General features: G+C 40.6%; 1 protein-coding gene across 1 annotated transcript; it reads right to left on the bottom strand.

The window, feature by feature from the left end:
- Positions 1-3,979: 3,979 nt before the first annotated feature.
- On the bottom strand, positions 3,980-6,549 carry LOC142345576 (putative ammonium transporter 1). The gene has a single exon (XM_075397697.1). It carries the CDS (start codon positions 5,580-5,582, stop codon positions 4,014-4,016), a length of 1,569 nt encoding a protein of 522 aa, XP_075253812.1. The 5' UTR covers positions 5,583-6,549; the 3' UTR covers positions 3,980-4,013.
- Positions 6,550-14,074: the final 7,525 nt, after the last annotated feature.

Here is a 14,074-nt window from a genome sequence, read left to right as displayed (position 1 = left end):
CTTGCCGCTACATGCTCACGGGTGAAGACACTGCCTTCGCCCATCACTTCTTACTCTTTTTCTGGAGAACTTCCACCCTTTCAGTGCGAAGGACTTCAATTCCTCAGAGAAGGCAAATGTGCCTACAACAGCAATCATTACGTGAGATACTACTAGAGGGACAGCAACCGACACGCCAGGTAGAATCTTAGCTGGCGGGTTTGTCAAGTAAAAATCTCTGCGGTCAACACCAGAAACTGTAGTGCCAGATTTTGCCTACTCTGGAAGAGTGCGCAGGCCTCAGATCAGATCCCTACCACTCTTTAATCCACAACAGATGACACCGCAATCGATTGCAACAATGCAATCAGTTTCAACACCACAATCAATGGCTACACCACAACACCCGGTACAATAGTCCTACTGCACCCGCGCCACAGCCTTAGCAGCGAAACCCAAAACCACCTGCCTACGAAAGGCCAACATGCACTGACGACTATCCGTGCACTGATGCCTCGCCCAGAAGACGGCCCCGTCCAACAAGACATAATAACTACTCCATGGCACGGCAGCCAAAGGCAAACCCTTTTGTACCGAAACAAAGCACATATCATAGACCACCAGGGCCAAGCTTTTTTTCTTAAATTTACTGACATCCTCGGGATCAGCACGGAGCCTGGTATCCATGTTCCCGAAAGGATTCAATTTGTTGCCACTCCTCTAGAGCACACGCCAACCAACCTTCAGTACGCGCTTCATCGGAAAACTGAAAAACGAGTACGTAGATGATAGCCGAGACAAAAAATATCGCTCCCGAGTGTGCCTACTTTCCGAAACCCCAGGTTTTCGGATATATTTTGGCCTCGTCGAAATACTTCACGCCGGGGGATCTCCAAAAGGTTTAATTTTACACAATGTTCACACAGGACACGATGTTTAAATAATGTTCTTTACCGCGTATATCAAAACTACGACCCCTTTTTATCTCCTTTTTGGTATTTGCATCCAACACAGATGGATGTAAAAAATAAATCACACAAAACAATTCACTACTTCTTTTTTGTGCAACATCGCATCCATAATACTAATCCACTGACGCTTGTCAGTTCACGTCTAATGCCATCTCCGTGTTATCTCAACTACACTTACATCATCTTCCCCTGTACGCAAGGGCCCACCTACACTTACTTCTTTGATCCCCTGCATGCAAGGGCCGACCGGCCAATATTGGTACTAATCCAGAATCTCAAACATGTAGGAGGCGCAACGAAGTGTATGTACGCCGATATCTTCAACTTCATCTAAAAGGACTGGATTGCAGACAAGTTGTCAAACAGAGAGACGCAACACAAGAGAACAATGAGATCCTCAAACATAATGCTATGCAGCCGCATTGGAACGCGGATTTATTTTTTCAGGCTCTTGTTGCTTGTGTTGCAAGAAGCGAAGAATTCCTCGAACTCTTCTAAGACCAAGCCAATCAGGCACCGGATTTTGAATTCGAGCACCGCTGATGAGCACAATCCCAGCCCTCCGGATCACTTTCCAGATACAGAGACACAGCTCTCGAAAAACCCGACGAAAAAAGGTTCATTTTTATTTGTTCTTTCTTCATATCTCTATTTAATTAGTCAATCATCTTCTTTCTTCCTAAACCTTTTAAACTGAAGATGAGGAACAATTTCTTTTTGTTCTCTGGTCGGAACTTACTTAGGAATTAAATTTAAATATTTAAAGAATTAAGGAGCTCACAGTAGCTAAAACTGGATTCTAATCAGAAGGTAAGCTGGTAAATCAGAGTGGGGGAAAAACCGTACTGAAAAAAAAGATGAATCGAAATGTTTTTATACTTTTGACAGAGACTACAGACTTCAACTGTCCACCCAACTGGGAACAACTCCTCACTACATAACAGTGAGAGAAAGCTGGATACTATAACAGGATTGATGTCACTGTTCAGCACCCCTACTGGTTCTACGACGGACAGTTTCTGCAGCACTTATTGACGACTGTAGTCACCAACTCATTCAGCGAATTTTAGCTTCGTTCTTCGAATTTGGACAAAAAAACTTTGTCTCGGGTGGATGTAGCAGACGAAACTCTGAATGTACACCTTCAGCCAATCAGAGACTGAGAAGTGACAGAGACAGAGACTGTTTTGTATATAGCGCTTGCACGCCTTAATTTAGACAGTCTAGTAGATTGTTAAACTATTTTTATACCATTGGCTCCGGTGATGTATTACATTACCACCGTAATAGTCGAAGTCTATCTGCAGTGTTTTATAGAGTCGATTTGTCAGAGAGAACTAGGTAAGTCTACTTCGCAGGCAGAAATAATTAGCCCTAACTCTATACTATGAGGCTGTAAAAAGCCCAGGTAGTGTCTGCCTTAATAGCAATGGCTGTTTTGCACGCATATAGTTTGATGAAAAACTCAGGGTTTTAATACGTGCGTAAAAATCCGCCAGAATTGCTTTGAAACGCACACAATGCAAGACTACTTCAATTCTTAGTATTTGAACTTAGTAGCAGTAACATTTGTTTTTGTAGATTTCGCATGTCTGCAATATCAATGAAAAATTCAAAACTAGAAGTTTTTTAGTCGTAATGTATCTTATGACAATTTCTAAGTTTCAGTGAACCCTAATCCCACTTAACTTTAGAGCTATTGACGGTCGGATAGCCGGATAATCATTTAGCTGCCAAGAAAAAAACTTATCGAAACGATTTGGTTTGTTTTCTGCATTTAGTTCAAATTATTGAATTTTGATCGGCAATCGCTAAGCAAGTATAGCGTTCAAGAGAAATTTGCTAACATTTAAGCGACCACTTTTTTTGGCATTGTCGTTTGGACCTTGGCCATGCCTGTGGCCCGTAGGATTGGGAATCTATCACGACCTAAGAAATTAACGCAACCTACAGTTGTATTAATTTGAGCTGATTTCATTGCCATGTTGTTTTAGCTGTTTGATAAACTTCGATTTTTCGACCATCTCGTTCTTTTGATATCCGATTTGCTTTTGATTGGTCAGATTAACGTCGACAACGTTTTTTAAAATTGAGTGTACTGCTGATGCCAGACAATATTGCTTTTTGCGTGATCAGAAATGAAAATTATATAATTATATGAATCCCCAGTTGCATATGGCTTGTTTCCAATTTTCTAACAACTACTTTCAATTCTTCTTAAAATTTGTCTAGAAATGCCTCTAAAAAAATTCAATTCGTTTCTGCTTTACCGTATCTTTGTATTTTTTCTGTTTAAGCCAACACCCCCGCCCCTCCCTCGCTATGTTTTGCATCCCCCAGTAACCAGTAAAATAGCACTTGCTGTTAGATATAAAATCAATATATGTAAGAATATCCCCAGTCGAGGCCAAAAGTTTCTCTTGCATCGTCTTGTAAGATTCTGCCAGAATCTTGCAAAATCTTACATACAAGAAAAACATTTTCTTCCGTCTAGAGATGGCGCTTGTGCTTAGGGGGGGGGGGGGTGAAACGTTGAAACTAACATGCACCCACTAAGCCGTGGGTTGGAGCACGGACGGAAAATATCGGCATGACCTCCAGTATTGCGTGGGAAGGGTTTTGTAATTGAACAAACTGAACCAAATCTTCTTGAAATAATTTTCTGGATATTTTCTTTCTTGCCCCCCCCCCCAAGCTTAAAGGGCATTGAAATTTACCCCCCCTCCCCCCCCCCCCCCCCCCCGAAGCACTCGTGCTATTTTTTACATATAACGCTCTCTATAACATAAATTGTAATAGGGTGTGTTTATGCTTTTCGGCCTAAGTCTTGCATACCAAGACAACTTTTCAATAATATTTGTATTTCTGAAAACACTTGGGGGCGGGGGGGGGGAACCAGAATAAGTCCAGATTTTTTGACGGAATACAAAAGAACAGTGTTCAAAACGTGCCATCTATAAATATAAAACATTAGTGATGATACAAAATAACAATAAATCGCCAGTATATAATATTTAAGTTTTATAAACTTTGTCCGAAATACTGAATTTATAAGGCAGAAATTTAAAATTTCTCTTCATCAATTTTGTATTTCATTTTTGGATTCTGTTTAAATTTGTTCACTTTTTCATCTTGAATGGCGGGTGGTGTCGCAACATAAGCTTTGTTTGTTTGATTGCTTTCTGCTATTTGGCCATTGTGAATCTTGACAATCTCTAAAGCCAGACTTTCCTTTCTTTGAACCTCGGCTACGGACACGTGATGAGATTCGTCCAGCTCGTCCTGGAAATCGCCAGTTGTTGCTGAGTTCCCGTGAAGTTTGAGTTTCTTGAAAAAGTCGTCGTCCAGGTACGCATCGGCGGGGTATGCAACCTCCCCATGCTCCATAACGTCCAGACCATTGCGCTCAATGAGTTCTGAAACCCGAAGGAACCCAAGCGCTCTGAGCGTGAAAAACAGGGTTCCAGTCGTCGCGAACGTCCAAGCGGTTATCGCCAGACCTCCTATGAAGTTCCACAAAAGAACTTTGAAAGAATGCTCATCAAATTGGTACACGACGCCGACATCTTTGGCGAAAAGCGCAACCGACATCAGACCCCAAGAACCGCCCCCAAAATGTACAGCCATGGCATCTAAAGGGTCGTCAACTCCGAGTTTGAAAAGAAGTTCGCTGTAGAACACAAACACAAATCCTCCAATGATTCCGGTCACGCAGGCACCCCAGTGGTCGATGACGTTGCAGCCAGCCCCAATCGCGACCATTCCGGTTATCATCCCGTTAATGCACCCCAGCAAGGTGAATTTCCGGTTAATTATGTAGAACAAAATGACCACAAACAGCCCCCCGCTGGCTCCGGAAAGAATCGTGTTCTTCAAAATGTTCGCGATTGTATCGCTATCTCCTGGTTTTGTGATACTAGCTTGGGACCCCCCGTTGAATGCAAAGAACCCGAAAAAAATGATAAACGCCCCCAATGACATCATCGGAACTGTGTGACCTTTCACCCTCTGGCGTTTCCCGTCGACGTATTGGTCCAGTCTTGGACCCAAAGCCAGGGTTCCCATCAGGCCTGCGGCTCCTCCGACCATATGGACTACCCCACTTCCAGAGAAATCCTGGAACTGAATTTCCTCCCACCAGCACTCATGTTTGAGCCACCCAGTTTCAGACCAGGCCCAGTGAGCCACTATCGGGTACACGAACCCAGTGATAAAGAAGCTGTACATAAAGTACGCCCGGAGTTGGGTTCGTTCGGCCATCGCGCCAGACACTATAGTAACAGCAGTAGCCGCAAATACGAAGTGGAAAAAATAAAAGGAAAATTTTTCCCCGGGTAAATCAATCAGAAGGAAATTGCTATAACCGCAAAAAGCGTTCGAATCGCTTCCAAAGGCAAAAGCGTATCCACACACCCAGTATATTATACTAGCGATACAGCTGTCTAGAATATTCTTCATAAGAATGTTGGTCGTGTTTTTGGATCGGATCGCTCCCATTTCGAGGAACGCGAAACCCGCTGCCATCAGGAACTTCAAAACTGACGTGATGAGAACGTAAAAATCGTCCATGTTGTGCTTGAATTCCGCCCATTCCGCCTCCGAAAGTGGAATTCCGTTGCCAGTTGAAGCCATTTGCAAAGTTTGAATAAAATTTTTGAATTTAAACAATGGAATATTTCGAAAGGGGTGAATTAAAAGTTCGCTTTAAATTATAAATCTAAATAAACTTTAAATGAATTACAGTCACGCACGATAAAGTAAGAGCAAATTTGCGTATAGTTTTTTTCTTTAGGTAAACTTTACGAAAAAGAGATTGATTTTTAATTTGGTCTCTAAGCGGCCGAAGAATAAAAGTTGAATAAACTCTAACAAAATGTTTTTCTGGTGGCTTCAAAAATGAGAAAGCTAGAAGCTTCTAGAATCTTTTACTTTAACTATGACGCAAAACGAAAATTAATTGATTTTTTGCTGGTAAAACTATTTTTTTGATCTCAGAATTAAAAATAATAATTATAACTTAGCATGCATCCGCACGTTTTTATGTTTTGTAATAAAATATGTTGCTCCTTTGACCAGAAAAGATAAAAATCAAATCTAATTTAAAATTTGAATATCATTTTGTTTAAGTCGAATGAACTTTCTTGCTTGTTATGGCTTGCTCAAAGTCAAAAATTGGACAGGTAATTTTTTGAGTGGTGCTTCAAATAAGCGAAAACTCTTTTTCGACTAGTTAGTGCCAAAATAATTGGTTATAAAACAATTTTATTCATGTAAGAGTACTATGTTCTTACATTGTCAAATTTTACACTTTGGTTCAAAAATATGCTCCAATAATTATTGTCTAATTTTGAGGGACTTGAAATCGGCGAGCGTTTGTAAATACAGGCGCAGTTCGGCTGAAATGTGAAAAAGTGAAAGAAAGTTTGAACAATTGACTGCTTCAGAGGACATTTATAAACATCGACGCGTAAACTTTAGCATCGAAAATTGTCTTTCGCACGTTGCTTTGGCTATTGCTATATTTACAGCCATTTTTCAAATTGCATAAACTCCGAGAAATACGTTTCATATCATCAATTCTGACAAGAAGTCTTTCAAAAATGTGTAAAAATTATCTATAAAAAGCAGCATTATTATCATATATAGCGTATCTCATAAAGTATAGTCTGTCCCATAAAGTTGAAATAAGCGAACGTTCGAAAACGTCAAAAACAGGCAATTGAGCATCAATGTGGTCATTTGAATGCCAACGTTTTTTTCGTTAAGCTTTTATTCGTCAATTTTTTTCTACATGTTTTGAATTTGAACTTTGACCTTTGCTCATTTGCATGCTCAATTGCATGTTTTGGTGTTTTTGGTCATTTCATTTTTATGGGACAGACTATAGAAATAATCATACGTTTCAAAAACAATGTTTATATGGCTCAATTGCAGTTTCCATTGCATATTTTTGGCCATTTTCGACCGTTCTCTGATGTCAACTTTATGGGACAGACTATCAGTTATAGTCCCATAAAATTGCAACGATATCGAACGTCTCAGAGATCAAGCTTAAAACCTTTAGATGTATGCTTTAATGATGTTCATTTGCACTTGGGGAGTTCTCGAACATTCGTGTGCGTTGCAATTTTACGAAAAAAGATCGAAAATGTCTTTAAAGAGAGGTTTTGGCTGTTTTAAATCATTTTTCAAATTGCATGAAATTGGAGGACTGTTTTTGATGTCTTCGATATCTTCGACAAGAAGTCTTTCAAAATTGCGAAATCAATTTTCTATACAAAGCTGCATAATTATCTTTTATAGATGAAGTTTGGTTTCATAGAAAACTTTGATAATGATCGCTTTGATAAAGATTGAATAAATATCGTACAATTATCGGACAATTCACAATAGAATGTGAGTCGCGGAGTTTTCCATTCAGCACATTCAATGCATTTGATTTACATAATTTCCGTTAATTCAGTGTATTTTCAAAGTAATTGGATTATTTCATCTCACCGCCACCTGAACAAATTTGATCCTAGTTTATGAAATTGATGGGCGAATAGAAACAATGGAGTGGGGTGGGGGGGGGGGGGTCGGAGGGAGATAACAAAGCTATGTCCTTTAAAAATTTAACAGCCAATATTCCTGGGTAATTGTAACTGCAAGTCGCAAACAACCTTTACGTGTCATTCTAGTTTTTTGTCTTAACCAAAAAGTGGAAACTTTGCTTTTAATTTTTTTTTCATTCGCGGTGCTCTTGTCCACAAACTTACCCATAGTAAAAAATTTTAGGGATGTTTTGATTTTTAAGGAGCAAATATGGTCAGTGAAATGTATCACGTATGGGTCAATTACAAATAAGCTCTCAATTATTATCAGCAATAGTCAATATATGTCACTTTAATTTTAAAATTATTGCCCGAGTTTTTTCCGTTCGGTTTCCTATAAGAAAACTTAAGCTGTTGATTAAAGTCTACCCAAATTGTCTCAGAATAAATAAGCTGTTGAACATTCCGTTTGTTACGTAGTAAATGAAATAATATTAACCAATCAGAATTGAGTATTTAGATTCAAATTAAAATGCGTACAGAAATCGTTCTAAATTAATAAAACGTTCTAATATACGTAGAAAGTTCCGAAAAAGTTCATTTAACCTAATTTTAAGTAAATATAACCACTATATGTATCGATTAAGCTGGTTTTCGGCTTAATATTTTTAGATTTTCTAGACACTTGCCGATTGAATACGAACTGATTTTGACGTCAATGACATCAGACAAAAAACCAGTTAAATGAGCATCAAAAATCTTGCCGCCTAAGTTCCACTTGGGGCTTTGTACGTTTCACAGCTTATACGTTACTTGTTGCATTGATCGTTAATGCTTACGTTGTATGTTTGTACGTCTTGATATTGTAATGCTTATACGTTGCTTTGTTCTAATAACACGTTGTTGCTTATATACCGAAATGAATTGACTTCCGAAAGAGTGGTTTTACACCTTTTACATTGGTGCCGCTCCAAAATAAGAGCCAATTTTAGCGTCATATCTTCAAAACTCACTATTAAAGACAACGGATATATTCAAACGCGTTCATTCAGCTTTTGACTCGTTTATATTTCTTCAAGCTACTGTCTGATCCAGTCACTCAATTAATTGTCCCGTTATCTGACCTTTGCTTTTTCTTGAAAGTGGGTTGTGCTGTTGATTCATTTCCCATTCTACTCTTGCACTAGAGTAACGGAAAGGACACGTTTCGTTACAACCCAGTATGGAACGATGAAGCCAAATTCACAGTAGGTTGTCTTGATGTAGCTTTCAGCTCGATTAAAGTTTGTAACAAGGATCAGGACTCAGATGAGCTGTTCGGCACCTACTCCACCCACTTCCAAGAATGGCTAACTGGTGATGCTTTTTTATGACGAAAATTATTAATTGTCGCCCTATGCCTTGCTCTTTGTTCGAACTCACATCTCTTCAAAGAAGCTGAGTTGAACACTCATGTACTCAGAAAAAACTGTAAGAACAGAACCTTTTTTGCAGTGAATTGATTACAAACGATTTTAGACGGCTAGTAACCAAACCCCTGATATCTTTCAAAGACATTTTCAAGGGGTTGTGTAGTCAAATAACTCCGTGAAAATCATCCCTAAAAATTCACCATTAACCCCCACAGTTGATTTTTTTGAGCTTAAAAAACATCAAGGTTCGGAGTTCGATCAAAGCTTCTGATACTCACTAATCCTTTTCCGCCAGATTGTAAAGAAAAACAAGTAGTACTATCACGACAAGTCTCAGCGAAGTAGTATAATTTTTGGAGAAGGGAGCTGAGAAACTTTTTAAGAAAAAAAAACATCGATTTTGAAAATTTTTTATTCGAAAGTTGGGAAATTCAGACAAATTGGTCCATTATGGCTACATAGCAAAAAATTGACCTCAGATATGAGAAAAAAGTGAGCACATAATGCTATATTGTTTAATTTTGAAAATCTTTGGTCAATTTTGAGGCAAATCAAAAAATTTAGAAAATCAATACCGAATATTGATAAATCGTACTTTCAAGCTTAAAACCGTCCAGTTTACTGGATTACCGTTCCGTAATCAAGAATTTGCAAAAAGTGACCAAAATTTGAAAAATTGGACAGATAATGGTGTGAGATATAAACTCACAACCTCCGGCTCAAAAAAAAAAAATTTGTCTTCTTATTATCTTCGTATCTCGTTTTCGTACCGTACCGTCCGCTTCGTTTTCGTTCCTTAACTTCACTATTCACAATTTCCGTTCATTTTTCATCAACGTCGCTCTCCCAAAATTTTGTTTTTCGTTTTCGTTTCCAATCATTCCGTTTTTCTTTCATTCAGAGTTGTTTTTCTCCGCCTAATTTTTTCCTTCGATGTAGTATGTTATATGTGATGAACTATGTTGTTGTTTTTGCTGTAGTATGTTGAGTATGCTAGTATGCTGGTTTGTTGTTTAGGTCTTATAGCTTTCTAGGGTGTGACTTAAGTTTATTCTCGAGTTACGGCTGGGTTGTCCTTTGACTTTTCAACTCTACTAATTTACTAGCCCTTCTGTTGTAGTATATTGATTTTGCTGCTGTCTGTTTGTGTGTACCTGTACGATTGCTATTTGGTTTGGTCCTGTTGCCTTCTAGGGTGTGACTTAAGTTTATCCTCGAGTTACGGCTGGATTGTTTCGCGACTTTTCCAACTATCTTAGTCTACAAACACACTATAGTTTATTAAATTTTGCTGTAGTTTGTTTAATAACGTTAGTATGCTGATTGTTTGTTACGGTTTGGATTTTGATAGGATGTGACGAAAGTTTATTCTGGAGTTGATCCTTCTGGAGTTCGAACTTTTCATCCTTTTAGTGTACTACTGCATTGCCGTAAAATAGTTTGTCGTTAAATTTGTCGTTATAGACCTATTATGAACTATATTAGATTGTCTTGCAGTAGCTTCTCTCCTTCTTCCTAGGGTGTGACTTAAGTTTGTTCTGGAGTTACGGCTAGGTTGTTTGCTTGAGTTTCTGCTGTGGTCTGCTAACATAGTTCTCTCCGAACTCATTTCCCGCCCGTTCTTTCCCACCGTCCCGTTTCGTTTGTTTTCCCGCACGCCCCGTTTCCGTTCTGTCGTGCATTGCTCGCTCGACCTCTCGTCTGTCCCGTTTCCGTCACGTCGCGCGTTGCTCGCTGGACTTTCCGTCCGTAACGTCTCCGTTTCGTCGCGCGTTGCTCGCTCGACTTCCCGTGTGTCCTTTGCCTCCCTCCGCGTTGAGCGCATAGCGTTCAGCGCTCCACTTCTGTTTTTGTCGGGCACAGTGTGCTCGACGACCTTCTTTGCTCTTTTGGTGGTTTGTTTTACAAACTGTCTACAGTGTGCTGTGTCTGGTGTCTTTTGCGTTGGGTTTGTTTTGCGTGGATTTGATTTGTTTGGAGTGTGCATATAATAGATAACCGTGTGCTGTGGTAGTTTTGCTGGTATTTGGAAATAATAACATCGTGATGTCTAATAGTCTTGATCAAAAAGTCAAAAAGTTGTACGCTGCCAGGTCAAAGCGTGAGGCTGAATTGCATGCTATACACGAAGATATCCTTCATTGTATAAATAGTCAAAGTAGGCGAGTGAAAGTTGAACGCCTAGTAACAAAGTGCAACGAAGCATTTATGACCGTTGTAGACAAAAATGAGGACCTGATTGTATTTGCTGGAAAAACGGAGGATCCAAGTGCACTTGTTCCTTCACTAGATTCTTACTTAGAGGCAATGACAACCAAGAACGACAAGATCCTCACTTCAGCACGAAACTACATCAACTCTGCTGATGATAAAGTGAGTGAGTTTCAGGAACCGAGGGCTTCCATTCGTTCTAGACTTCCCTCAATTATGACATCGTCAAAAACATCTAGTCAGCGTAAACATGATTACGTAATTGCTAAGATGAAGCGTGAAGAAATTGAAAAACAGAATGAGGCAGCCATTCGCCTTGCTAAACAGAAAAAGCAAATGGAATTGGATAAAGTGGAGGAAAACAACAGGAAACGGTTGGCAGAGGCAACTCTGCAAGAATTTGAATTGCTGGACGCCGTTTCTAAAGGTAGCCAATCTGAAACAACTGCAAGTGCTAGGAGCTCAATGAGAAGTGAAAAGGCTGTCCAAGATTGGATCAACACCTCACTTGCTTTAAGTTTTCACAATGAGGAGAAAACTAGCGAACCACAGGTTATGATTGACCCTCCAGAATGTCCTAGCCACAACAACGGCAGGACAGTGGAAGATCAGAACACTGAAATTTCAAGGCATTCCATTCCAAAAAATTGTCGAGGCAATTACATTTTAAGCAATGAGACCTTGCAGCAACTCGACCCCTATTATACTCCACCTGGAAATTTTTTGGCTGCTGCTAACACACAGGCGTTGTACCAGGCGCACCTAAGGGCGCAAATGAATCAAACAGGCCAGCAAGGCACGGCGCTCCCAAGCATAACTAACCAAGGAACCGCGGATAGTCAGCCGCCTTCTGTACACGCCCCAGGGGCTTCTACACCCCCTATTCAACAGCCCGTTCCACCACAGCCGTTTTCACCGCAATTAAATCAAAATAATGCATCCGAGTTATTTCCGAACGCACAACTTCAAATTTCACAATCCAGGGGACTTGAAACATCAAGTCTACCCAAGAATAATTCGGCCCAGCGAATATGCTCCCGACAACAAATTAATTGTGTCCCCCGAGCACCAAACGCCACTCTTCCCCCTTTTCCGACAACAAATCATCCAGCCCCCGCAATAAACGTTCCCTTGCACAAAAGCGCCCCACCAAGTCCAAATACTCAACAGCACAACACCGAACCCGCTCATCCTAATGGCCTTCCCATTCCGAACCCAGTCTTCGCACCTAACCTCACTGCTCCCATCCCACACGCCCCTTTGATTAGCCAGCCTCTCGTCAACAACAATTTTCAGAATAGTAAGAACCGATTACACAAAGTTGTACGTTCTGTTGCTCCTCCTTTCCCAAATATGCCCAATATCCCTCTCGGCCAAAACTTTGTGCCAAATATGAGCCATTGGCGTTTTCCACAGCACAGACCGTCATTAGTCAACCAAGACGCTACCACCGTAAATAATGTTGCTCCAAATATACAGGCACACATCGCACCATCAGTTACTATTTTCCACAACAAATATATTCGCATTCACCCCTTTTGATTGATATGCAATCTCCATCCGGCACACATCAGGAAAACCCGATTGCAACTACAAGTAATATTGTACCTGGTCTGGCCACTCCGGTTTTTCAGTCAACATACCCTTATGTTGGGCCCACTCCGTTGAGTTGGAGTGGTCCGCAGGTGTCTGCACCTGCCCCTCCGATACCGGACAATGCGTCCTTGATTAGGGAATTAGCTGATGCAATAACCAGCAAGAAAAATGACCCCTTGCCAGAATGGAAACTTGCTCAGTATAATGATGATCCATTGCAATGGCACGAGTAGTATGGTCAATTCAAAAGCGCGATTGACTCGCAGTCGCTCACTGATGACGTTAAATTGACGTACCTTAAAACACTCGTCACCGGTAAAGCAAAGATTGCAATCGCCGAATTTGCTTACTCTGGTTTAATGTACAAGGATGCACTGAGGACTTTAGAACGTAAATTTGGCCAGCCACAGGCAGTCGTAAGTGCACACTTGGACAAACTGAGCAGTTTTCCACCTCTTAAAATGCACAATAGTGATGACATCATAAACTATTCTGCTGCAATATCCAGTCTCGTTGGGGTTTTCAAGTCACTATCATATGATGCTGATTTGAAGAGCGCTTCCCTACTTAACCAAGCGGTACAGAAGTTACCACCAAACATGAAAGAGTCATGGTCACTCTTTACGGTTAAGAAGCACTGGGTTAAGCCTACCCTCCTTGACTCTAACGATTGGCTTGAAGAAAAGGCTGAGGCCCATGATCTTATGAAACAAAGCGCAACCAAGGCCAAACCTGAAGGGAACATCACTTCAGTAACCAAGACCAAAACAGCCTCAAAAGTGTTTGCATCAAATTCGCAACAAAGGGAAACAAAGAAGCAAATGCCATCTGCTTCCACAAATACTTACTTTCGATGCATTGTATGCAAAGGTAACCACCGGCTATGGGAGTGTCGAGTTTTCAAGGAAAAGACTCCAACCCAGAGAGCTAAGTTGGTGGCGGATAACAAACTTTGCTTTTCGTGCTTACGGGACAAGCACACATTCCGCCAGTGCCCTCAACCAAGAAAGTGCCGAGCAGAAGGGTGTAATAGTTCGCATAACTCACTATTGCATGGAGCAGATAGGGTTTTCCCAACAAAACAGTCAACATATCCCAATACTATCCAGTCTTCTGGCAACACAGGTCAAAGTAAAGCAACTACTAGTCAACAGCCGTCTAATAAGACCACAACCATGTCATCTGTTACTGATGTTAAGGGGCTCCTTCAGTTAACGGAATTGCAGTTGGTCAATTCGTCCGGTTTAGATACCAAGGCTTTAGTTTTGTGTGATACCGCCTGCAGTAACTCTTGGGTGGCCGGTAGTCTCGCAGATAGACTCGGTTTGCACGGTAAAGCACTAAAGCTAACTGTCAAGGGTATTAATACCGA

Source organism: Convolutriloba macropyga, chromosome 9 (genome assembly GCF_964194025.1).
Source record: "Convolutriloba macropyga chromosome 9, txConMacr16.3, whole genome shotgun sequence".
NCBI classification, from domain to species: domain Eukaryota; kingdom Metazoa; phylum Xenacoelomorpha; order Acoela; family Convolutidae; genus Convolutriloba; species Convolutriloba macropyga.
The sequence above is the reverse complement of the archived record's forward strand: the minus strand, read 5'-3'. Positions and strand labels throughout refer to the sequence as shown.